Source organism: Haemaphysalis longicornis, unplaced genomic scaffold (genome assembly GCF_048455015.1).
Source record: "Haemaphysalis longicornis isolate Haplotype H1 unplaced genomic scaffold, Haemaphysalis longicornis Haplotype H1 scaffold_4, whole genome shotgun sequence".
Taxonomy (NCBI): Eukaryota; Metazoa; Arthropoda; class Arachnida; order Ixodida; family Ixodidae; genus Haemaphysalis; species Haemaphysalis longicornis.
Window position 1 is genome coordinate 42,812,712 of NW_027526361.1, and position 25,360 is coordinate 42,838,071.

General features: G+C 47.5%; 1 protein-coding gene across 4 annotated transcripts in view; it reads right to left on the reverse strand.

Annotated features, from left to right (window-relative positions):
* LOC144178592 (uncharacterized) overlaps positions 1–25,360 on the reverse strand; it is a 96,774-nt gene that overhangs the window by 17,849 nt on the left and 53,565 nt on the right. For all 4 annotated transcript variants that reach the window (XM_077706552.1, XM_077706554.1, XM_077706553.1 and 1 more), the window contains exons 24-38: positions 24,906–24,997; positions 24,103–24,204; positions 22,917–23,057; positions 21,279–21,534; positions 20,132–20,686; positions 18,867–19,052; positions 17,710–17,822; positions 6,461–6,517; positions 6,303–6,387; positions 6,050–6,153; positions 5,613–5,709; positions 5,434–5,529; positions 3,718–3,842; positions 1,156–1,322; positions 861–937 (exon numbers count right to left, since the gene is read on the reverse strand). In XM_077706552.1, coding sequence (XP_077562678.1) covers positions 861–937; positions 1,156–1,322; positions 3,718–3,842; positions 5,434–5,529; positions 5,613–5,709; positions 6,050–6,153; positions 6,303–6,387; positions 6,461–6,517; positions 17,710–17,822; positions 18,867–19,052; positions 20,132–20,686; positions 21,279–21,534; positions 22,917–23,057; positions 24,103–24,204; positions 24,906–24,997 — 2,253 coding nt within the window. The remainder of the gene's footprint in view (positions 1–860; positions 938–1,155; positions 1,323–3,717; positions 3,843–5,433; positions 5,530–5,612; positions 5,710–6,049; positions 6,154–6,302; positions 6,388–6,460; positions 6,518–17,709; positions 17,823–18,866; positions 19,053–20,131; positions 20,687–21,278; positions 21,535–22,916; positions 23,058–24,102; positions 24,205–24,905; positions 24,998–25,360) is intronic.

The window sequence follows — 25,360 nt, forward strand, 5'->3', positions numbered from 1 at the left end:
GTTCACTATGCCAGCAGTTTAACTGTATTGGGGTCATTCTTGTATAACACCAACAACAGCCTTAGACGTTGCCCAACATTTTTTTTTTGCCTCTGGCACACAGTAGTTGCACTATGGACATAAGGAACGGACACACAATGCTGAAACTACAAGAACATTTAAAGGAGCACCACCGATGAAGTTGAAGCTTGATTTCTAAGAAACTGGTATAGTTCACTTCATGAAGATGACAAATGTTTCTTGACACCAATTTATAGCCACAGCGTGGAGCAGCCAGGGTGTGGGCTGGTGGCTACGTAGAAAAAGGTGTGCAACTAAGAAGTGTCCAACTCAGAAGTGCCCAAGTTGGGTTTTGGGAAAGAAAGAGAAGCAAAAATAACAATTTAATTCTGGTGGGCTTATGATATTTTTTGTTACCTTTCACTCCTCTACATAACATGCTTCCACCTCTTGGCAGTTTCAGACCACCTGAGCAAGGCATGACTAAATTGAATCAGGTGGATTGCAGGCTACAGGTGGTTGTAGCAGTTTGTGCTTTTTGAAGCCAATGACAACAACAGACTGCCATCTTAATTGGACAGAAAAAGTGACGTACAACAGGCAAGTATAGGGCCCCCACGCCTGCTCCTGGCACAGGCCGAAACCGAAGCTCACGACACATTCATTATCGGCAGCATGTCAGCCTTCTCAATTTCTCAATTCGTGCATTACAATTTATGCATTAGCAGGGACCCATGGGAGCAACAGAACAACACAAATTTTGTGTCAATTCTCTGAGAAATCTAGCATGGAAAGAGTGAAGAATGCAATAAATGCGTGAGGCTTGCAAATGAGAAAAGAAGAATTAGCACGCATAATACCTTTTCATGCCGGCCAACTGCATGGGGCGCAGCAGGAGAATCTCCTTGGCCGAAAGGACCAAAGGACGCCGCACCACCTGTGGGGCAGAATTCCAAGCTGTGATGAAAAACCTTACAAAAACTGTGGAGAGCTGCTTGGGATGAGGCAATGCAAGCAGACTGACACAGACTTATCTATAAATGTTTATGAGGGCAGAATAGCCTTCCGTTGATTCCTCTAAGCGGACACACACGTCAAGCCACAATCACGCCACCAGGTGGCACGAAGTGTTTGGTCCAAGCAGCCGCAGCGTACCGAGCTGTCCCAGACCCGGGGGTGGGCCTGCTGTGATGCCGGGGGGCTTGGCCAAGGCTGGGGCCTCCGCCATGCTTGGCACACCGTTGGACAGCCCGGGTGGCAGGAATACGCCGGGAGGGCAGGCCAGCAGGGGAGGCGTCAGGGATCCAAACGGCCGGGGCTTGCTGCAAACCATCATCCCCGCCACACCTTGAAAAGGCTCATTGTAGGCAATTACTCATCAGGCAAGCTAGGCTGCGCCTTGGTAAGCAGTCTCACTCTCAGCGGCCAAGTATTTGCTCACCATACTCAAGCTCCTCAGGCACAAATCCACCAGCTCATTCCTTTCCGTACAACTGCTCGAAAACATGCATTAAAGTGTGTGCATGTGCGTGTGTGTGTGTGTGAATTAGGAGGGGGGGGGGGGGATGCTAGTCTTAGGGCCATTTTCTTATCAGAACCAACTAATAAAACAAAGCTCTCAGAGTTAGTTTTTTGCACCAATTCCAAAGCCACACTTTATTTCACAGCAAGTCAGTTAGGTCTGGAGGTAATTATTGCTAATTATCTACTTTTAGGAGGGCCAGTAGAACAGGTAGAGTGCACTGCAACTGAGGATTCAGCCATGGCTCAGAGAATTTAGCCAGCACTGCTGCCAGTGCTTGGAATGTGCGTCCACATTTTGCCAACGCTGAGAACTCACCACCATCCAACTTATCACACTCTTTCGCATCTGTTTGTGCTTTCTTTTGCACACGAAAAGGCCCAACTCTAGTGAAAGTGACTTGCACTTCTTCCCACAGGTCACCGTCAATTATTGTTAAATGAGCAGGAAATTCGGGTCTCCTCTATGCAGATGCAATACACAATACACAGGATTCACCCCACGAAGAGCAGCCAATGGCAGCCCTGCATTTGAGTCACATGATGTAAAGGAGCTCTTAAAGGGTGCGAGAAAAATTTCTATGAATCTTTTTTTTTTTTTTTTTTTTTCAGCAGACATATTAACTGATGGAAAAGAGAGAGCAAGGCTTGAGCTACCTCCCACAAGTGGCCGCAGTGGCAGTCAGTGCCAATATCACGCAACGAAGCCGCTCAAAAATGGCAGGCATTCAGCCAAGTACGTGGTTTTGCAAGTCCCAAAAGTAATTCACGCACAGCGTTTTACAGGCTTCCCATTCCACAAGTAACTCACACAGGCTGTTTTACAGGCTTCTCATGCATATTTTGTTTCCATTTATTTTTCTGCATAAAATCAGGATATCCAAGCACGATAAACAAAAGTGAAAATAGGGAGTTTTAGAATAGCGGCCCCCAATGCTCTGGGGTCCCCAAGCGGCTTGGGGCACCGTACTGCGCATGCGCAGAACCCAAGCCGTCCTTGGAGTTTTGGGTTTGCGTTTAGCGCGCACGCTATTTTGCCGAAATAGCTGGCACCCCAAAACTGGAGCTCGCGTTCTTGCGTCGCTCTCGCAGCCAGCAAGACTGTGTGTGACCACGGCTGAAGCGAAACCTGCGGCTCGTTTCTCGTTCCACCCGATCAACTACGACGATCGCTGAACTGAACTTGTAGATTCCGTGAGTCGTTCGCAAGAAATGGATAAAGCAGGCAATTGTGAAGCGTTTTCTGCCTTCGGAAACAGTCCGCACACTTGCTGGCCCCGCCTGCCCGCTCGGCCCACTAAGCGGCTCAAACCGGCGCAGACCACGGTAGCAACAGCTTGCCGCCACTCTTCCGAATCAATCTGATCGCTAAAAAGAAGTTCCACATGTGAGAAAGTAGGTGTTAGTGTGGTGAAAAATTTTGCTAGGGACTGTTACCAGAGCTTATTTTAAAAGCGGCGGTCAGATATCGGCCACGATGCTAAGCCTACGCTGACCGGCTGTGGAGGTTCGGCGGTCTGACGAGCACCACGAGGCACGGTGGGCCGAGCGGCCGAAAGATGGCGCTACCTGTGCAAAAGCATCAAAACGGCTACGGCAGATGTCTTGGTCACCGATCGCTCAAATGGCAATTATAGCTGAAATTTAGTTCCACATGCAAGAAAGGGGATGATAGTGTGGTGAAAAGTTGTGTTACCGATTGTCATTCGCAGTTGCACAGATAGCGGCAATCAAATATCCGCCACGATGCTAAGCCTAAAGTTCCCATCACCCGAGCCGACCTGCGCAACGCAAGACGGTTGCAGGCTCTTGAGGGCGCCCTTCTTCTAAAACTCGTCGCGCGCGAGCGCCCTGCGGTTGGGTTGCCCTAACATTTTGGGGGCCCCCCCAACGCTGGCTTCCCCTATTCTAAAACTGCCTAATAAAAATACAAATTACAGAAAAGATTCACTTTTAGCTACCGGCATAACAACGTGGTGACACCGCTTACCCATATAGCCCTAGTGCATGCAATTTTTTAAGATGTCATTGTGACTCCCCCTGAAGGATGCAGCAAAACTTGGGAATAAAGTAACAGAAAAATCTGGCACCACACAAAATACAAAGCTGGGTTAAGTATGGGTGCGAGTGGGTAGCCGCACAAGAAGGGGGTGTTTGATTTCGTGGCAGTGTTAGATACACACTGCGCACGCTTACCTGCCAAGTGAACTGGGTGGTGTTGGCAAGCGTGGTGCAGGTGGCGCATAAAACGGTGCCCGTGCACCCAGCACTCCAGGCTCAGGGGGCAGTGGAAGGAGAGGCGGCCTCGGCACAGGTGCCGGCTGCATTTTGGAAGGCGACATCATTCCTCACAACACTAATGACAGGCAGACGTGGGGGACAGGGGCAAAAGCATCACAATACCGATCCCTTGAGACAAGCTTTTCACTGTGCTGCAATGTTGGAAGCATTACAAAGTCTTTCGGAAGGAATCGGTTGTCTCTTCACGAAAGGATTTACCGAAATGTGTACACAGCTACCACTGCCTTGATGCCTTTCAGTCAGTGTATTATAAGCCTTATTTAGTGTGCAGAAGGAAAACAGCGACATTCTCGCCTATTTAGTTCACGCAAAATTTTGGAGCGCAGCTGAGCTGAAGCCTACGGATTGACTCGCATAGCAAACATAAGCAGCACAGAGACAGCTGCATGTATCAAATGGAACCTTAACTAGCGGGTCACAGATCTGCTACAGAGCACTTACACGCAAGGCAATGTTGCCACGACTAATAAACAAGAGCCAAAAATATTTCAAGGGCTGAAATATACATATGAAGACAGATTATCCAGCAAAGTTGTGTGGTTTCAGTGAGTTGCATACATTTACAGGACAAAGCTCGCAAACACCTCTTATGCGCCGTGAATGTGAAAGCATGTGGTCCAGGTGAGTGCCCGAGACGCCGTGCTCCCACCTCCCATTGTCATAAGGCTTCGTGATCTTTTCACTTGAAACACTTTGCTTTGCAATTCGCCCTAACAATTCAGAATGGCCTCCTGTTGCCATGGGATGTGAGAGTTGGCGATGGTGGTAAATTTTGCCGCTCGCCTGTTCGCTCGTTTACACTTGGGAACACATGGAGGGCATGCACACCTGGTCTACAAATAAACGGCTTCACTCTAAAAAATTGGAACAAGTGACTCAATTGGCAAAGACCAACTATCAGGACGCACAAGGAGGTCGTTTGACCAGGTCGCAATGTGCTTAGGTCACTTGGAGGAAAATAACATTCCTGTAAATCCCTCAAGCATGTCATTAAGAAACTTGCCATTAACTTTGTGCTCGGTTAATAGCACACGGCATGAATGCAGGAACAAACCCAAAAGCTGAATTCTTCAGTGCGGGCGAGAGTACAAAGTTAAACAAGTTGGTAGCAATGCACAAGGAGAGGTGGGGGCATGCACTGATTTGAGCTTGCAGGCAGTCCTCAACTTGAAGGCATGGAGCCTCTTCTTTCAACATAAAGGCTTGTTGAATCTCGTTCAGCTAGGTTTGTCGATCAAATGTCAAATTAATTTGTTGACAGCTGGACTGACGAAAATTTGTGACCGGCCCAATGAAGCAAACCACAAATTTCTTAGTTACCATGGCCCTCAGCTCAAAAGACGCTACACACTTGCTTAACAAAAGATGATGCGTCATTAGGTTCCACTTGGGCTGGTGGCAGCAGTGCCAGCAGCATAACTTAGCATTAATCAGAGCCTCTGCGAAAGTTTCCCCCGTACACATTATCACAAAAGATCTTTGCACAAAGCAACATTCTTTGGCAATACAGCAGTGGGAGCTCCTGAGACTCCTGAGGACTGTGAGATAAGTTTGCTCCCCAGGAGAGGGTACCGCACGACATGACAGCTAGTGAGGTAGCATGTGAATTACCAGCTCGAGGTCGGGCTTCGTAGGAAGGTCAAGTACAGGCAGGTCGATCAGAGCCTGCCCGCTTTCCACTTTCGTGATGTGCTGCTGCACCTGCGACTGGAGGGACACAAATACACAGGTCTCAGCAAGAAATCAACTAGGAAAGCGAAAACACTCAAAAATAGTGGGAGAGTACAAACCACAAACTCCTCGTAGCTCTTGGCCCACTCCTTGATGTATTGTTCAGCGATGTTCTTCCTTCGCTCCAGATCCAATGCGTAGGCAGTACCCATGCAACTGGGGGGAAAGCAGGACGGGGAAGAAGGGCACAATTGTTGCAGACACTGCACTAAGGGCGGCATAATTGTGTGGCTCACTGAAGAATTTACAACATGGGCAACCACACTGCTGCCAGAAACTTCAAGCCAGTTGCCCTGGAAATTCAGTTCATTTACCTATCCACTCTTAAACTTTAAGGTACAAAAAGAAAAACAAGAACACATAGAAATAAAGCGAACACAATCAGAAAGACCACCATTAAAAACGGAGACAGATAAAGATAGACACCGAGAAGAGAGAGCCTCTTTTCGGTTTTAAACCATGCCATGGTGGTGAACAGAACAGTCACTGGACTCACGTCCTCCGTTCGCTGTCGATTTCCTGAAGGATCTTCTGAACTTGCTTGCGGCTCCTTTCAAACCTCTCCAAGCCCCACTCCTTGGCAGTTTCCAAGATACGCACCTAACAAAACGAAACACACCGGCAACAGGTCTTCAGATGCATTCGCTGCACCATGCTGTTCTTGGCACCAAATTGCCGCCAGCTAAGAGTGAAGGTGGAGGGAGCACAGCCAGCCCCATCTCCGAGCAACGGAAACAGCCGAAACTTACCTCGGCCAGCTTAGCCCGTTCCAACGCAATGTCTGCTGCTTCCTGAAGCGTTCGGCACGTCTCTTCCAGTTCTTCATTTTCAGATCTACGACAAAATGAACAAACGAAGACGCTTCCAGCATCGGCCAGGCGCACGGTTAGGCACTGCAGCCACTTACTTCACCCTCGTGAACTCCGTAATGGTCCGGTCCAAAGTGTCCTTCACGTTTTCATTCCTGGAAGAAAGACAACAACAGGGTCACCAGGGACAACAAATGCTTGCTGCACAAGGATAAGGCTGCCTTAGATATTTTGTTTAGGGAAGTGCAGATAGCCATGTTCAACTTTTTGACTTTATAATTTTATTCCAGCAAATACAATACAGTGGAATCTCGGTCATACGAATTTCAAGGGGCGGAAAAAATATTCGTATCACCCGAAAATTCGTATCATCAGAAAACGAGAAAAAATGGAAATGTGCCGCGCATGCGGCGGCAACATGGCGTCGACTCTTGCGTGAAGAGGTGCAGGTAGCTTCAGCGACCGCTTCTAACCTTTTGTTAAAACGCAGCTCAAGATGTAAACTAAATTGTTCATGCGGTGACAAGGAGCTGACAGTGTTGGAGAAAACTGCACTATAAAATATCCGCGCCAAATATCCGCCGCGGAGGTGGCACAGCCAGCTGCTGCGCGCGCTTTCAAACTGCCGCCCTGAAGAGCGCGCCTCCCCATTGGCGAAAGTCGGCAGGCTCCTCCCACTGCCGCGCATCATTTTCCGAGCGAGGTAGCATCAGTAGCATCTGACGCAGGGGCGAAATCGTCGACACGGGCGTCAAAAGAACGCGCGCTCATCGCCGACGCGACGCACGCTCACGAACACAAGCGTGAACGGCATGCAATTCGTGCGCGTCGGCGTTGCGCGTGCGTTTCACGCCTGCATCGACGATTTCGCCCCTGCGTCAGATGCTACCTCGCTCGGAAAATGATGCGCTACGCGCACGGCAGTGGGGGTAGCCTGCCGACTTGCTCCATTGGGGAGGCGCGCTTTTCACGGCGGCAGTTTGAAAGCGCTCCGGACAGCCCGCCGGCCCCGCCGGAGATGTTTAGGCTTACCACGGTAGCGGATGCGGATATTTGATCGGCGCTTTCCCTAAGCGCGCGGACGATGCTTTGTAGTGTCGTTTTCGCCCACATTATCAGCTGCTTTACTGTACAAGCGACTTCATTTGTTTCTTAACTGGCATCTTAAAGAGCAATCAGAAGCGGTCGGTCGAGCTACCCGCACCACTTCGCGGCCGGTGACGCGAGAAAAGAGATTGCAGCGAGAGAAGGTACAGAGAGAAGAGATTGCAGCGGGAGATAAAATAAGGGAGGGAGAAAGAACAGGCATCGAGAGGGCGAAACTTTCGGTTCGTTCGGAACAGCACCTCCCCACGAGAAGGATTACCGTCAACGGGGGAGGACTAATGCTTTTGTGCCCGCGCACAACCAAGGCCGCACGGCCGCACTAACACTCCCGCCTCCCGTCCACGCCGCAGTCGTCTGCTCGCGCGTTCGTATCACCCGCACCGGAGTGATAAATGCGTACGGATCATCCGAATTTTTTTACATTGCACACAATGCATTTTGGCCGGGGAATTTCGAAAATTCGTATCACAACGAAATTCGTATCAACCGAATTCGTATCACCGAGATTCCACTGTAATTTCAAAATACAATGGGCCAGATGGCTAGAAAAATGTTTCTTGCAGCTGTCATACAATTCATTGAGAACTGGCCAGTAACTTTTTATGGAACAGTCAAAGTTCAACACACACAATGCAATTCTCGAGGCTCCAGTTGGAGTCGAGAGAGCAATGCACTGAACAGCAAAACCAATCAGGGCCTTCTAGCAGAAGCTCAAAATTAGGCTTCAATGCCAAACATTATCACAACTGCCCTCAAGAGCTGCCACCAATGGAAGGGACGTGCACACAGAGGTAGCCCAAGCATGAGCGCAGAAAAGAAACTGTCCATTCAGAGGAGAACTTCTTGCTGGGCTAGTTGGTGAATAGATGCCATGATTTGAAGCGCAACAAAAACACACTGACGAAGATAGCGCCTGTCTCGTCTACTGTGTTCTTCGTCCGTGTGTTTTTGTTGCACTTCAAATCATGATGTATGTTCAGAGATGTGTCAAGGCGCCCACAGCAATGCAGTTAAAAAATAGAGACAATCTATCATGTATGCGCTTACAGTGCAAGACTGCGCGCAATGCGAGTGTCTTGTCACCGGTTCATCTTTTGTAGAACATAATTTTTAAGCACAGCGCTTAAAATGTCGTCACCCAAAGCACTCTACTGGTAATACAGTTGAACCCCTTTATAAGAGACACGTACCGAGGAGCAATTTCTGTCTCTTATACGAGATGTCTCTTATAAGCAGGGTACCATGTTTTCACTTGCTAATCAGACCCTAGTTCAATGTGGGCGCCGTATGACTAAAATAAGCTCAAAAGAACGCTACAGCATGTTTCAAAAGATTCATTCTAATTATTGTTTGGTCCCAGAATTTATGAAACTTCGTTTGCTTCATGACTGTATTTACACTGTTTTTTACAACCGATTCTACAAGCTTTTTTTCCTTTCCTTGTTTTGTGGAAGATGAATCGTAGATGTTGGGTTCACAAGCCTGATGAATAACCAGAGCGCACAGCTTCTTCCGCTGTGTGGTCAGGCTATTCATTACGCTTGCAGGACTCAACGTCTGCAGTGCTTCTTGATTGGGAGCTACGCGAGTAGGAGAGCCCGCATGTGTGATCGCGCTCCATCCAATGAATGGCAGTAAGCTTCAACCACTTCTGTCAGTTGCACTTCCATTGGCAGGGCTTCTCATTGTCATTTCATAGCTGACTGAACCACTTTGTGTTTGCTGAAGTTATAATAAATAGCGACTGCACCTGTCTGTCGTCTACCTGTGTTTCCACAATGGAAGCAACTGCAATTAGTGACTGGTGACACTGCATCTGAAGTTAAAATGTCTGTTACAAGCGAGATTATTGATTAAACTTCAAGGATGACTTGTCCCTTATAACCAATCTTCTACATCCGACGTCTGTTATAAAAGAGGTCGATTTAATGGGAAAGATAGGGCAGCCAACCATGTGGGTGAATAGTGCCTCTTATACCCATTTGTCTCTTACATCAGTGTCTCTTATAACGAGGTTCAGCTGTAGTGTGTTTTTTTTTAAAAGCCCACTGATAGACTAAAGCAGCTGGAGTGTTTTTAGAATCAAAAAAAGAAAAAAATCACCTATTCAACACAGCAGGTGCCCCCTCTCCTATATAACAGGGGGAAAAAAAATAGGTGCCCTTCTCTCCTTCGGTAATCCCGAATACTTTTTCCCTTGAGATGGCAAGCCGTCGCTCTGAGTTTTCTCTACAATAGCGTTGTTTCTGATGTCTCTACAATACCAGAAGTTAAAACCATGTCCCGGATTTGAAATTATTGTACAGTAGCAGCTGATAGGGGGAAAAATAAGCATGGCGCAAATGTTAGAGGTGCGAGCTTAAGTTATGGTAAATAAGAATGCTTGGCAAGGAGGTTTTGTATGTGCCCTTTGCTTGTGCACGTTGTCATCATGTTGCGGTACCGCTTACATTAATGCACATTTTTACGGGTTCGCGACATACGTGTATTCGCCCCGAGCGCGAACACAGTCGGCCCCTGGCGGCGGCGGGACGAACCGCTCCTAGTGTGGATGGCGCTCTCGCGTCGTCTGCTTTTTCACGTTGCGTGCGGCGCAAGACGCGTGCTGCACACGACAAAACAACCAATATGTGTGCTCGTTTGGCAGTAAGCAATGACATAGTTACCTCTATTGCGTTTCTAGAGGAAATGCGCAAGCAATCAGCGGCCGTTGCGGGTTAATGCGCTGGTTTAATTCCACGAAACATCTTCGCCGTGGTCACCCCTTGAGTGGGAAACGTGTTATAAACATTGCTTCCACACATTGCACTTTTCTTATTGTTGAGTGCAGTCATCTGCCGTTTCGGGTACGTCGAAGGGTGCTTTTTGAAGGTGGCGTGGTGATTATTTAAAGGATAAAAGTTTAGTTCGCGAAACGGGTAAGAAGCGACAAGACCTGTGCATACGCGGGAAAATTCCACACCCTTGTAAAATTGCGCTGTGTCCTTATAGAAAGAAGAAACAAACAAAAACATTTACACTGCACACGATCCGTGCGCTATCGCCCATACATTACCGGACACGTATTTTACACTCGCAAGCGCCTGTGTGATCGTGTCCTTCCCGTGCCTTTTCTAAAATAAATACCATTTTTGGACAGTCGTTTATGCTAAGGAGGAGGAATAAACATTTATTCAACTGTATCGAGTTGCTAATTTTACGTATTATTTAAAATACGTTTCTATGGATGCGCAAGAGTATTTAGGGGGGATTTTTCGGTAAAATTAAGCAGTTGTGAGTTTGCGTCTGTCATGTGGCATTCCGTGTGTCATTTTCATATACCGACATGAATAACCTTGTCCAGAAACGTGTCTCACTCAGCATAACCAAATGCCTAATATGGTCACGTCTTAACCTTTTAAGGTGGACCTAAGTTTAAAGAAAGAGGAGAAAACATGTAATATAATGCACGTTGTTGCCCACATGTGTGAGGGGTGTGTGCCATGACTCGCTGTTTTTTTTTTTTTAATTTTTTCCCACAATGCTTGCTTTCAATACAATTTCGAAAAAGGCGAGCCACAATTCCTGGACAATCTCGGACCAAAGGGGGGTTAATCAGTTTTGAAAATACGTGTTAAAATACTGCTTTTTCATCGCTACAGAACACGGCGCCTAGTGTAGTTTCGATTGTAAGTAATAGTGATAACCATAGTTTGGCTTTTCGCGTTACATGCATTCTCTTCTCGCTGCTCTTGCAACGTTGCAAGAGCAACGTTGCAAGAGCCTTTCCCGAAAAAAAAAAAAAAAACGAAATGCACAGAATTTTATTTTTTAACCAATCGTTTTACTACATCTGCAACAGCGCAACTTCATTTATTGCCATCTTTAGGGTTCGTAAGCGACCTTATACGCAAGGATGCAAACACATCTCGCTGTTGCAGGCACCTGTTAGATTTTAAAAAGAACGCAAAGGGTCAACAATCAGCCGTAACAGAAAATTTGTGCTCACTGTGCGGTCCCAGAAGCTTGGTTTGCACAATGTAAACCTGCTTGTCACTTTGCGAAAACCTAGCTAAACATGAGATGTTGATTGCACTGCGTGCGTTGACAGTTCAATTCGCAAGTTCACTTGCGATGAAAGCCGTAAATAAGTCATCCGAAACCGTTATTCATCAAACCTTCCTTCAGTGTCGCTAAAATTTCATTTAAAAGACCCGTTAGAGCGGTTACATTTATATATCTGCACTGATCAAAATTCAGTAATCTTATGTTGCCTTTTGAACGCACAAAAAATATCGTAAGCTCTCAGAAAGAATTTCGGGGCAGTTAAGTATATGTTACCATTTCAGGGCATCGCAAGAATGCGTCATGCTACCAGTGAAAGCGATTGAGATTGCCGTTGTAAACTGAATTCCAGAGATCGAGGCTTCCTGATTTGTTTCTATTTATGCTTTTATTGAAGGCTCAAAGCCATAATCTGGAAAGATCGAGCTTGCTACGAGCCACAGCGTACAAGTTCATTGTCACAATTACGGCCATTCTGAGATTTCGATGAGTCGTCGCTTTTTTTGGCGTAGTAATGAAAACTGACTGCCGCTTCCATGCTATACATCGAATGTTGAGGAACCGAGCTACAGCATACCCCTCTTGTTTACACCTTTCGTGCGCACATACGGCGAGAAAAAGGCACGAAGCGCGCCCACACTGTGCATTCTTACGGGCCGCTCAGCGGAGCATCCACACTAGCAGCGCGACGCTGTCGCCACCTACATGTCGAGCTCGCGGCGAATAGTGTACTTTCTTTTGTGAGGCTCATAAGGGTGTCACAAAACCTTTGCCATGTCTCACTCCCCCCCCCCCAAACGGTAGAATTCAGACTTACTTTATCAAGCATGTCACACTAGATTTTTTTACATCTGTGATTCTCTAGCAAATACCAAACATTCAAAACCAACGAACCTCAGAGTTAGGCATTGTAGCATTAGCTCGAATTACAGCCCTATGTGAACTCTCATTACCAGGAATTTTCAAATCGATCACCAGTGATCGATGCTTTATATTGACGATTTACACATTGTAGTCATTCCTCATGCGTCTAATATGCCTCAGTGGTTAGGCTAGATGCTGCACTTTTAGAATCAGTTTTAATTTTCTCACTCCGGTGACATCGAGATTCTTGACGGCGTTTTTTTGGCCAGCTGCGGTGCATGCGTTTATGCGAAAGGGTGCGTAGCTGCTGCGCTTGACAAAAAAGCATGCCGCTCGTGGTTATGCTGCATTACCACCGCATTTTCTTGATCGAAAGGCTCCCAGCTTGTCAGCTTTGTAACCCAACAGCATTGAAAGGCCTCAAAATGACACCAGCTGTTCGCTAGTGATCTTTGGTTTGGAGAAAGGGTGCCTTTATTCTGCCAAAGCTATTTCTGAAGGTATCCGGCATGTCTAACAAGTGGAACTGGCATTTTCAGCCAGTTTACGGCAGTTTCACTTTCATTGTTGCGTTCTGAAATTAATATTTTGAGCTACTATATTTGCCATGGCGCCTCCTTGAAAAAAAGCCACCACTAGTGATTTCACTTCACCCCTGCCTTACTTCTGGATAACAGCTCCAGCTAAAAGTTGAAAGATCAGAAAGCTGAAAAACCAAATCATCGGATATCAGTTCAGACATGGAGAGTGCTTCCAAACAGCCTTGAACACCGCCAGCTGTCCGCTGACCAGTTTCGTTTCCATACGGGAGTAGTTCTGGAAATCTAACTTTGCTTCTTCGTGGAACTGTCTACTCTGACAAAGTCTCTGACAGGCTTGATATTGTTTCATTTTGAAAAGGTTAGGTGGCGCTACAATATAGGGGGCTCATAGTGCCGAACTTTGTTTTTGCCACACTGCAACTGCTCAGTGAAAGCTTTCTCAACATGATTTTAGCACATCGCACCTTATTTCAGCAAGCAGGGCCATCACAGCGAGTTGGAAGTGAAAGTCCCAACAGATAAGTGATGATCATAATGTCAATGAGCATCCGCAACTCCAAGCGGATTTCTTCGCATCGATTGTTTGCCCTCAATATTGCGCTCACTGTAGTCACTGACAAGGTGTTTTTGCATCATGGGTGGCCTCTAATTGATGCCTCTAATGCAGGGGTGAGACAGCTGAACCAGATTTGGGAGCAGTTTTTGGAGCAGCGAAATCTCGATTTTGGAGCAGAAAAACCTTGATTTGGAGCAGAAGAACGTCATTTATTACGTAACCTCAGGAGCCTAAAAAATCAAATTTTTGGCGATTCCGGGGAGAAAAGTGCACTTTTTAATCTGTTTTGAACGTACATAACACTGATACAGCATTTCAATAAAGTTTTTTTCTATTCCACTACCCTTTCGTAAACCATTTTTAAATTCTGTGGCTCTATGCATAGATAGTGTACGTGGAGCGCCATTGGAAATATGGAATTGAAAAACTAAGCAATTTCAAAGCATTTTTACTATCATGTGAATGCAGAAATTATTATTTTTCTAATCCCAGACTGGGCTTTACGCACAAGTGTAGAGCCACGGCAAAAGTTGCGCTAAACGAGGCGACAGTCCTCGCACCCCCCCAGCCCTCCCATTTCAATTCCCAATGTGCACGTTCATTACGATCGTAATTTGTCATTCGAGTAATGTTGGTATATTTAGCCATCTCCCTTTTGGCATTAAATTTCACTTCATAGATGAACTATTATTACTAGCCTGCAATATTAGCCCGTCCCGCTATCGGACACTGCTTGAACATTTTGCGGCGATGTAGCCTGCGCCGCCACTTCTGCAGTGTCGATCGTCCCATTACCGCCGCTCGCAAGCTCGCTGTCAAAGGCAGCAATAACTCAGCGTTTTATAACACCGCAATGAGTTCGAAATTTCACTTCAAGCACGCACCATGCCTCACACTCAAGGTTGAAACTCGGCGAATTCGCGGGCACGTACGTTTCTGATGAACTCCCGTCTTTCGAGTCGCGCAACTTCTCGAACAGACCAAACGACTAAATGTAAACCCAGCCAGCCTCATAACGAAAACCATGGTAGAAATTGGCGAAGAACACTCTGCCTGAACCACGTGCAACTGCTTCGCTCGGCGGCCATGTTTCCCAATCTTCTCCACTCTCCACACCAAGATGGCGGCGCCCCGTGATGTCGTTCCGGTGAAGTTCACTTTAGTTCCGGAGATACGGCGCTCCGAAAATTGCCGTTTTTTCATCAACTTGCACAAGTAGTTTGTCGCCTCAGTACACATGAGTATTTTTTCTACAGGACTTTGCAATGGTTTTGGATTGGAATACTTTAAAATCTCACAGAATATAACATGTGCAACCTGACATTGTGACTTTCAAAAAGGCTATCTCGGGGAAAATTTAGGCGGGTTTAAACCTTTTAAATCGATTAAACCTTTAAAAACAGCATCACATTTGTGGTGCTGGAAAATTATGCCGTCAGTAAGCATTTTTATCCCCCGAAACTGACGAGTGCGTTACAATCCTTGGCTCTCGGACTGTTTTGGAGCAGTTTGGCGCAATTTTTGCAAATTTCAAGCTTTTGGAGCAGCCCGGCGCAGGAAAACACATTTGTATCAGAACTGCGCAATATGTGCAGCTGTCTCACCCCTGCTAATGTCAAACCACCAGATTTCCTCCAGAGAACCATCCAAAATTGATCATTTCGAAATGGAGGTTGGGCTTCACCACAACGTGTGGGCTCCACAAGTGCTAACATTTTAACAAGAAAGTGTTTTATTCCGGGATCCACCAAGATCTCACTGACGTCGCCAGAAAAAGTTCCATTGACACGGCTGTGCCAGGATTCAAGCCAGGAACTCCGTCGCCGCAACGGGAGGTGCCTGGCACTTTACCAAATGTGCCTTGAGCTGAAGCACTGACAGCTGTATAAACGCGCCATATATCCTTCCTATAACCTCCTCCATTTAAATGTGCTGCCGTCTTAAGGGAGGTGAAGCAAAGTAGTGCATCACTATGCTAATGAGCGCCGGCAGTTGGCGCCAGCTGAGCTCGTCGCAGTGCAACTGTCTGCCGTACACTCCACAGAGCAAAAACGCAGTGGTGACAGTGGTCGCACATTTGCCAAAGCATCGTGCCAGTCGTCGCTCGCCAAGCACACCCACAAGAAAGCCCCGCAAATCATGCTCTTTCGCGAGTTCACCAAACGATTCGCTGGCAACCAGTTCGGTTTCATTCACATGGTTTACGAGCACATGCGGTTTCATTCGGGTTAACGCACTGCTCCGGCGCGTGCAATCCAATGTCACATGTTGATGCATCTGATGGTGTCATATTGACGAAGTATAAATAGCGATGTACAAGTTCATATCAATGCAGAATAAGCATTCAACTGATCCTGTGAAGGCACAGTTCACTTTTGTGTTTTACCGGTTCCTGTACAAGAGGGATCAACCACATTTTTTTCTATAACTGACAAATTGCTCTGCACAACTCAATTGTTTTTCTGAACGGGTTTTTGAAATGTTCACCTACAAAATGTATATTCTAATTTTTCTGCCCCTAGTGGTTTATTTTACACAGCTTATTTTTCATTTTCTTCGACGTCTGTCCAAAATTTTGATTTTGATCATTTTTTTGCAATCATTATTTATATAAACATTAATTGATTTGATTGTGGAGTTTAACGCGCCGACGCAACGCAGGCGATGAGGTGTGCCGTTGTGGAGGGCTCCGGATTAATTTTGACCCCCTGGGGATCTTTATCGTGCGCCGAAATCTCGTACACACGGGCGTTTTTGCTTTTCGCCTCCATCAGAAAAGCGGCCGCCGCGGCCGGGAATCGAACCCGCGACCTCGTGCTCAGCAGCGCAACGCCTTAGCCACTGAGCCACCGCGGCGGGTTATATAAACATTAAAACTGGCGTTGTTAAATAAGGCGTTGAATCATCTGCATTTTATATCACTGCACTATGTGCCTAACCAATATGTTTAGCATAAAACATGTTTTTGGACTCCTAAAATCGTTACATTTTCCGTGGTAACAAATGAGTTAATCAAGGTTTCCTATTTTTTTCACGTTATCCTTTTTGACCAGAAAAAATGCAGCTGAAAAGCGTTCCTGCATCTGTTCAAAGACACATCCAAAGGTTCCAGCATAGACGTTAAGCCACCTGGGATGACAGCCCGCACAGTGCACAGCTCCTTTATCTTTCCCGTCTTCTTGGTCGCCTTCAGTTTCTTGTGGTGCAGTCTCCCGTAGCGCATGCTGAACTCGGTGACGCCGAAGCGCCTGCTTGCAGAGCGGTTGTGCTCTATACCGCATTTGGTACCGCCCAATGGCGAAGCAGCATGAACCAAGCACAGAACAAAGCGATAAGAAAACTCGAAATGGCGGAAAGCGAGCTCCCGACAACTGATTGGACTAACTGCTGCTCCTCCAACGAAGGGACAACCACAGGCCATGTGAACGCCACCTAGGAGCGCGCACGCAAAACTGGCGGAGCGACAGTAGCATTCGAGAGATGGCACTAGGCTGCCATGCGCCTGGTGCACTGGGATCCACAGCACTCTCCACCGAACGGGAACGGAGTGGTGGCGAGTGCGTGCATCATGCGAGTTTCGCAAGCAGATGACTTTCACCGTTGCTATTTCAGGGGTGCGAGGATTATGCAAGGAAACATGGTACGTGTAGCGACCAAGCCCCAGCAGATGAAATAACAAAAAGCAATTGGCAAAGCAAAGCAAAAAACAAAGGGGGAGGGGGGGGGGGGAGGAGGAGGAGGCTCAGATTTACCTAACGCGAAGGACACACCCAATTTTTTTACGCAGGAAAAACGTCGATCAACCGTTCCCATCTGTTAAATGTTGAAGAGCCTCAAATGTTCGAACATTAAAATTTTGATGGAAGCGAATCTTGAGTTGTGTTATTTGACAGCATATTCGAAGAAAACGGGTATAATATTAGGAGCACCAACAAGTGGGCAAGTTGGTATAAAGACAGACGAGTATATGCACATCCCTAGTGTGCTCACAAATGCAACAGAGGTCTTTTCAATAGTTCCATGCATGCATGCATGCACCAAAGAGCATGTGCATGGCCTGCCTGAAATTTTCAAGCACTTTTTCAACTTCGCATGGAATAGGGTCCACTCAGGCACACACTTTTATCTAGCAACGTTTCTGTTCATAAGTTTGTTTTTTCCTTCAATTACACACGCAGAGTTTTTGAAGGAATGCCTGCGTTTTCCTGCATTGACTGACCAAATCAATACTGACCTGTTGGATTTAAGGGTTTTGATCTCTTCTTTCAGCTTCAGACGTTCCCCTTGCAACTTCTTCAACTCGCTCTCCATTTCAATCTTTGTTTTCTTGAAGTTCTCCCTCTCATTCTGAAGGGAAGAGAGAGAGACGAACATAACGGAAGTTAACACCAGAGCACAAGAAAGGCCGCAGTACGGTTACCCAATTATTTGTTCCACTAAGGGGATAGTACCGAGAAAGGTTACAACCTAAGCAGACTAACAACGTGCACTTAAAAAAGTTCACCTTTTGTGCAGCAGACACCTACCATCCCTGATCCCCTTGATCAAACAGGTACAAACCAACTAAGGCATTCAGCCGCTGCACTCAGTAGTAAAGATGATAGCTCCAGAGCTGCCCCTGTAGAAAACACACTATTTCACAAAATCTTGGTAACTGAAACTGGCTGAGAACGGCTGCTGCTTTGTTCCCCCCACCCACCTCTTTCAATAAAAAAGGATTAGCTGCAACTTGGCTTTTCAAGTCACAAAAGCAGCTAACCTGGCTAAGGACTCGGGCAAAGCAACACAGCTCACAAAGATACTGGGTAATTGCTGCCGGTGCCCCACAACATAGACCATTCGAAATTCACAAAATTTTAGCGCAAAATAAAACAGCAGAGACAAGGACGGAAAGTGTCAACCACATTCATGTCTCTCTTTTGCTCTGTTCCATTCTGTTTGCAAATACTACAACTTATACTTAAACCATTTGAATACTGGGTTCCAATAATGTGAAACATCCGGTATGTACGTACTTTGCCACAACTATCTTACTTCCCAGAAATACGAATCCCAGTACATCCCAAGACCATGCATCACAGCCATGACACAACTGGCATGTAGCAGCAAAGGATAAAGTCGTGACAGTGTCTTTCCATGTGCATAGACTGTACACAAGTTGTCAAATTTATGCCAATTTCTTAGCAATTCTTTGAGAAGTGCTTGCACAGCTACTGCATTCGGTAATTTCTGAGGGGGCGGGCAAGACAGGACGCACCCTGGAAGTTTGCAGCAGTTGAAAAATTTCTGCAATCTTTAGGAGACTCCACACCTTACCAATGATAGTGGAAGAATGGCGAGAAACAAAACAAGGGAGACGGGGGACAGAAGAGAGCTTATTAAGGAGAGTACCTGCAGTTCCGTCTGCACCTCCTCTAGCCGGTCCTTGTTGTGCCGGTTCTCCACGGAGTGCTTACTCTGCAGCTGGGCCGCGTTGTCCAGCGCACTCTCCAGCTTCTCCTTGAGACGGGCATTCTCACAGGACAGCTCCTCACACTGAACCGCCAGGGAGTCCCGCTCTTCCGCCGCGCCGTTGGCCTGCCAACAACAACGCTCGCTTGCTTGCATGGACATAACATCGGGACATTTTGCATCTGCGCAGGTACTTGCACAACGTTGAGGCCCCGTTGAGGCTACTCTCTGTAGCTGCAGGATGTGCACATTAAGTTTTGTGCGCACACCAGGCGGTCCTTCATCGTAACACTGAAAGCTTGAGAAGCTTGGAGAAATTTCTATCTCGGTTCTAAAATCCACAAATTGCAGAGGGCCCGTGATTAACAAACAATGCACAATACAGCTATTAGTGCATTGTCCAAGGATCACAAGAAAGCCTGCCAATACCGAAACGCACATGCGGACCCCACGTTGCAGATCACACCACGTGCACACCGTTCATCCACATCGTTTGAAGGTATAGAAAAACACACCGAAAGAGCGGGACATGCACACCCTTAGGGAAACACTCGCCCTCCAAGTTAATCAAATCCCAGCAGCAAAAGGTTGGCTCCCCATAGTGGGTTTTTGTTTTCCTTACTTAGCATTTTCCAAGAACGCCTGTAATACTAATCGAGTTACAGCACCAAAATCCACTACATTACTGCAAGTTTACACCAACTGTTGCTAAGAATACATTTGGCCGAACTGCTTGCATTTGAAAGTTTACGGATTGGCTTGTACATAGTCACCAAGACTTCCCACTTGCATATAAACAAAGGTAAATTGTATATTTTACGAATACGCATACCGTAGATGGTTACCAGTGAAAGAACAGAACAGCTCTAACATGATGCCCACTCTCGTTTTTCTAGCAGCACACAGGAGTTGATCTACTGTAACTCCGATGCAATTACTAGAAAATGAGGTCGAAATGCACTCGCAAGCTTGCTTTGTCTGCAAATGTGGCTTCCCTAGCTCTCTCAACAGATGCCAGGCACCTCAAGCTTAGCAACTGCTTCAAAAGCAAATTCAAGGAGCATCTTTCTGCCCTCATTTTGCCCGCAACCATGAAAGGCAAAACTGCGCAGTCCCTTCTCTGCCTGGGCTAAGCAGTGCACGCACAAATTCCCCTTACACTCTTCATCCCCTTGCCACTGACTGGACCACCAGCACACACGCACCTCTTCAACCTGGATGCCGACCTCCTGCAGCCAGACCCTGTTCCGGAGTTTGCAGTGCTTGAGGCCCCTGTTGACCCTGGCCAGCATCTCGGGCTCCAGTGGCCCGTCAAAGGCATTCACCCCTACCACGAGCGAGTCGGCGAGCTGCGCAGGCGGCAGCACCACCAGCAGCCGTTGGGCCACCACATCGCGCCCGCCAGCCGCCGAGCGTGGCACCACCGGCTTGGGCGGCGGCCCCTCCGTGGCCGAAGAACTTGCCGCTGGTGGCTCTGCTGCAACAGGCGGTAGCGACGGCGCGGCTGCCTGTGTTTCGAGGGCCAGCTCAAAGGCCTTGGCATTCGGGTTCAAGTTTGTTGTGACCGGAGGTCTCGCAGCCGGAAGTGCCGGTGTTGTTGCATCTTTGTGATTGTGCGCCAATTCCCCTGCTTGGTTGGCTGCTTCTGCTGCACTTGGGTGGCAGAGTGTCTCGACGAATTGTGACGGACCCGTTTCCTGTGCCTCCGCTTGGAAGCCCTCCTCGTTCTCCTCATCCTCATACTCCTCCTCATCATCCTCCTGCAGAAACAACAGTGACCCAATGACACCCTCAACTTTTACATCAAACCTATTGCCGAACTATAACGGCTTATGCCAACATACTAATTACGAGAGACTGCCTTCCCGAAATATTGCCCACCCCACCCTTTTGAAGCGAGGTATTTATTTTTAACAGCAACCGCAAACACCTCCTATCCCTTAAGAATTGCGTTTCAATGCCTTTGGGAGCCCAGCAAGCTCACTTTGCAAAAACATCTAACGTGTTCTTCGGAAGAATCCTTGACAACCCATCATAGTAACGCCTTCAGTAACCGACCCAGGGGAAAAAAAAAAAGAAGGTGCAGGTGCATTTTGTCTGGAAAGATAAGGGCAAAGTGGAGAAGCACCAGGTCAAACACACCAGAAGCTCACTCATCTTGTACTTTTTCCCCGCAACTGAGTAGTTTGGGTACGCCTTCTCTCGGAACTCAACAATGAACTGCAGCATTTACAGCGGCAAATGCACGAATCGCAACTCCGTCAACGATGAAGAGGTGGTAAATAAGCGAGGTTTTCACCCTCCTCACCAGCTTGATGCCAACATGCCTGCTAGCGCCCTCTGCGCACCAACCTGGTAGTCGGAGTCCTCGTCGGGGATGGAGAAGTCGTCCGGCGTGTAGAGGCTGGGCCCCCGGGGCCGCATGCTGGCCATGTAGATGATGTCGTTGTCAAAGGTGAAGCGCAGCGAGCGCATGAGGAAGCTGTGCAGGCCGCCTGCTTGGAGGATGGCCTCGCGGGATTCCTTGGGAAAGGCGGCCACCTCCGCCTTCACCAGCTCATCATTGATGTGCAGGGGGCCCTTGCTCTGGATCAGCTGCTCAAACAGCCTGCACAGCAGTCGCCAGGGCCTCACTCTCCAGCAAAAGAGGCCCCACTCTCAGCAGCCCCAACGCTGCTCCACTTACAATGGCAGTGTGTAAGACTGTGGTACATCAGCAGCAGGATTCGAGCAATCTTGACCGTCATTCATGGCAAATGATGAACTTTCGATCGATGCACAGCCAATGTTCTACCCATGTTGCTACTGGTACTGACTTGCCTTTACTTGTATGTGTGTATGTATGTGTGTGCATTTATGGCACAAGGGCAGCCAAGGCCAAAAAGTTCCAAAACTGTGTTCAGTGGTCCTTCAGTGCCACGTTAGTAGCTAAAACATGTATGGTACGAGTATCGTGTCACACAAGAGCCTAATATACGGGTATAAAGTGCCCTGTCACTGCCCAAGAACACTTCAAAAGGCTGCACACGGGAGCTTCAACAACCATGCCCAATAAGTAGCAGCTATTGGGAATCCTTGCACTTCACTACTCTTACAAGTTTGTATGCTGGTTTGTCACGTGGTTGCATATCTCACAGCCCTAATACTTATCCCCAACCTAGGAGTTTGTAAAAGTTCACACGACAGAGAAATCCGCCGTGTGGCTCCTAGGAGTGCACGCCACGTGACCCCTACGTCACGGTTTCTCTCCAGCGCACCGCTCCAATCGGAGCTTCTGCTCGCGAGCTACAAACGATCCGAAGCTTGGCGGCGGATCGTTTGTAGCTATTTGGTATTTAAAGGGTATTAAAAACAAAGAAAAGAAAAAGTCTTCAAAGGTGGTGACATACCTAAGCGTTACACCTATCGTCTTCCGTTCCATTGTTCTCTGAGTCGTCCTCATTTTAAGTTGAACCCTCCTAGTGAGCCTCCAAATTTCTCCCCCGTAGGTGAGTACCGGTAGGATGCAGCTGTCATGCACTTTCTTCTTCAGGGACAATGGTAGGCTGCCATTCATTACCTGAGAATGCCTGCCGAATGCACTCCACCCCATTCTTATCCTTCTCATCTCTGCCTCATGGCTGGGATCCGGCCGGGGTCACTAGTTGGCCTAAGTAGATATATTCGTGCTTACCACTTTCACTGCCTTGCCAAGTATCTAAAACTGCTGTGCTCTTTCTAGGCTATTGAGCCTTACTTTAGTTTCCTGCATATTAATTTTCAGGCCCACGATTCTCCTCTGCTTGCAAGCAAGCAAGCAAGCAAATAATTACACCTCGCCAAAGTGAATGAGTCCCAGAGGCCAATTTGTTGTCAGAGACATGCACTGTCACAGATAAGCTACTCGGCCATTTCAGTTCCAGATGCCTGGTTTGAGTTGGAAGCTCATAGGTGGGTGGGTGACATGGATAGACACGGAGAGAGAGAGACCCAAAGGAGGAGGTTACTCACTGGTATATGGTCTCAGCGACATCTGCACTTGCCGCGTCATTGTTGCCCATGCGGTGCTGCAAGACAGCCTCCAGGGCAGCCTCGTTATTCCTCAGATTCTCAGGGATGTAGAACGGTATGTTGGGGTCAAGTTCAGGATGCCTGGGATGGCAAGGAAGAAGGGAGAGTACAGACCAGCGTGTCAGGCTCGCAAATCAAGCAGGTATTGCAGACCCTCCTCTCAGAGGGACAGTGATGCACGGCCTACTGTCAAAGAAACCTCTCTGGAACCTCGACTATGCTGCCAACCACTGGTTTCCTCACGCCAAGCATCGCTGTTGGAACACACACTGTAGGCATCATCATTATCATCAGCCTGTCTACGTCCACTGCAAGGCAAAGGCCTCTCCCATAGATCTACAATTATCCTGGTCCTGTGCTAACTGTGCCCAATTTATCCCCGCAAACTTTGTGATCTCATCTGCCCACCTAACTTTCTTTCGCCCCGTACCACGCTTGCCTCCTCTAGGATCCACAGTTGTAGGCAACTCTGTTTCAAAAGCACTACTGCCATTCGCCCGCTGTGCCCACCCGACAGAGTGGGTGAACGACGGCTGTTTAAAAACACGGAAGTGAAAGAATGCATCTGCTAAGCTGCACAATGCAGGTACAAATTAAAAGTGACCAATTCACTTCAGGAACTCAGAGTCTGATAACTGCGTACACGACGCTGCAAGACAAAACCAAAACAGCTGCCAACAACTTGAACACGATCCTCACAGTATTAAAGAACTCACGGAGCCTTTAACATTACGCTCAAGGGCAATAAACCTCTTGAAGTCAGAAACAAGCTTCACTAAATGACTACAGTTAATACTCCCAAGTTTTCGCCAATCTGACTTATTGTCAATGAAATAGCACTAACTGAATATCGTCTTACTTTACCCTTGGTGTGCCAATTACAGAAGAACCTCGTTGTTACGAAAAAAAAAAAAAAAAAAAGAAGAAAAGAAAAAAGCTGAGGGAGAAAACGCACTATCCGGAAAGAAAGATACTAAGGGGCACTTTGTGTTCAAAATTGAAACTGCAGTAACTGGGAAAGTGTCAATGGGGTGCTACTGTGCAGCAATTAATGACAAGCGGTACCAGCGCACTAAGGCATAAAAACAATAATACAATGCACAAGTGAAAATTAGCAGGGACTTACTTCGACTTCTGTCTTTGACAGAAAGACCTCCAGTCACCGTGCTCCTCCTCCACTGCAATTTTGATTTGAGCCAGCTTCTCAATCCTCTCCTGGTACTCCTTGCTACAAGGGGGGAGGGGGGGGAGAAGCAACAAAGCATGAGAAAAATGACCAGCACCTACCTACAGGCTTGCCCAGAGGTTTTTCTAGCATGCTTAGCTTGTAAATCCTATGCATGAACAAACAAAGTTTGTATTAGCCGTGGAAGATTAATTTTGGCCTCCTGGAGATTAACGTGCGCCAAAATCTCGACACACAGGCGCTTTCGTTTTCCGCCTCCATCAGAAAAACTGCCGCCAACAGCCGGAAAATGAACCCGCGACCTAGGGCTCATCAGCACGACGCCTTAGCCACTGAGCCACCACGGCGAGTAAGCGCAACAAGCATCTATATAGTTCATTCCACAAGCTAGTTGCAGCACTATGGAGGCCACATTGTTGTCAACAGCCCGCCTCTTCAGGGCACCTAACTCACCGCGAAGGAAGCGACAAGAGGTGCCGGGGCCTTGAGGTTCCACTTGCCGGGAGGGGAGAAGGGAATGCCCTGCCAGGACCCCCTTCATGGCGAGTTAGGCGCCCTCAGTGGGCGCACTGTTGACAACAATGTAGCCTCCACAGTGCTGCACCTAGTTTGTGGTATGAACTATAGGCGTCGCCATAAGTGGCCTTTTCAACACTGCCGGGTTCCAATGCCCATCTGGTTGCCACCTATTGACTGGCCCAGTTCAGGCCACTACAACGTACAAGCACAAGAGCTGTACTCACTAGAGGAAGTCGCCAGAATCCAGCTCCACCACTCTCACTGGCCTGTTCCTCTTCTTTTTCCACTTCTTGGACCGGCCATCTGCCACAAGTTCCTAAAAATGCCAGAAAGAGTTTAAAAATGCAGGCAGCCTTTAGCTCTTCAAACCTAAAGCAGCTACTTGCAGGAAACACTGTAGGAGTGAGCTGCTTGGATTTCCCCACAGCGCCCTGTCTGCCTACTATCGCAGAACCAGTGCTATTGACTGTCATGGTCAACTCCGACCCCCCTTTCCCAGAATACACGCAACAAAAAGGAGGAAGAGACGCTAATACGGCAGCGGTAAATGAAAGTAGTGAAGGACAAAAGTCATGCAAAACCTCAATGAACAAGACAGTTGTGGAAACAGGGTGATAGCTGAATTAGATGTATAAGCAGTTCAATTAGTTTTGTTGGTATCACTGGGTGGTGCGGATCT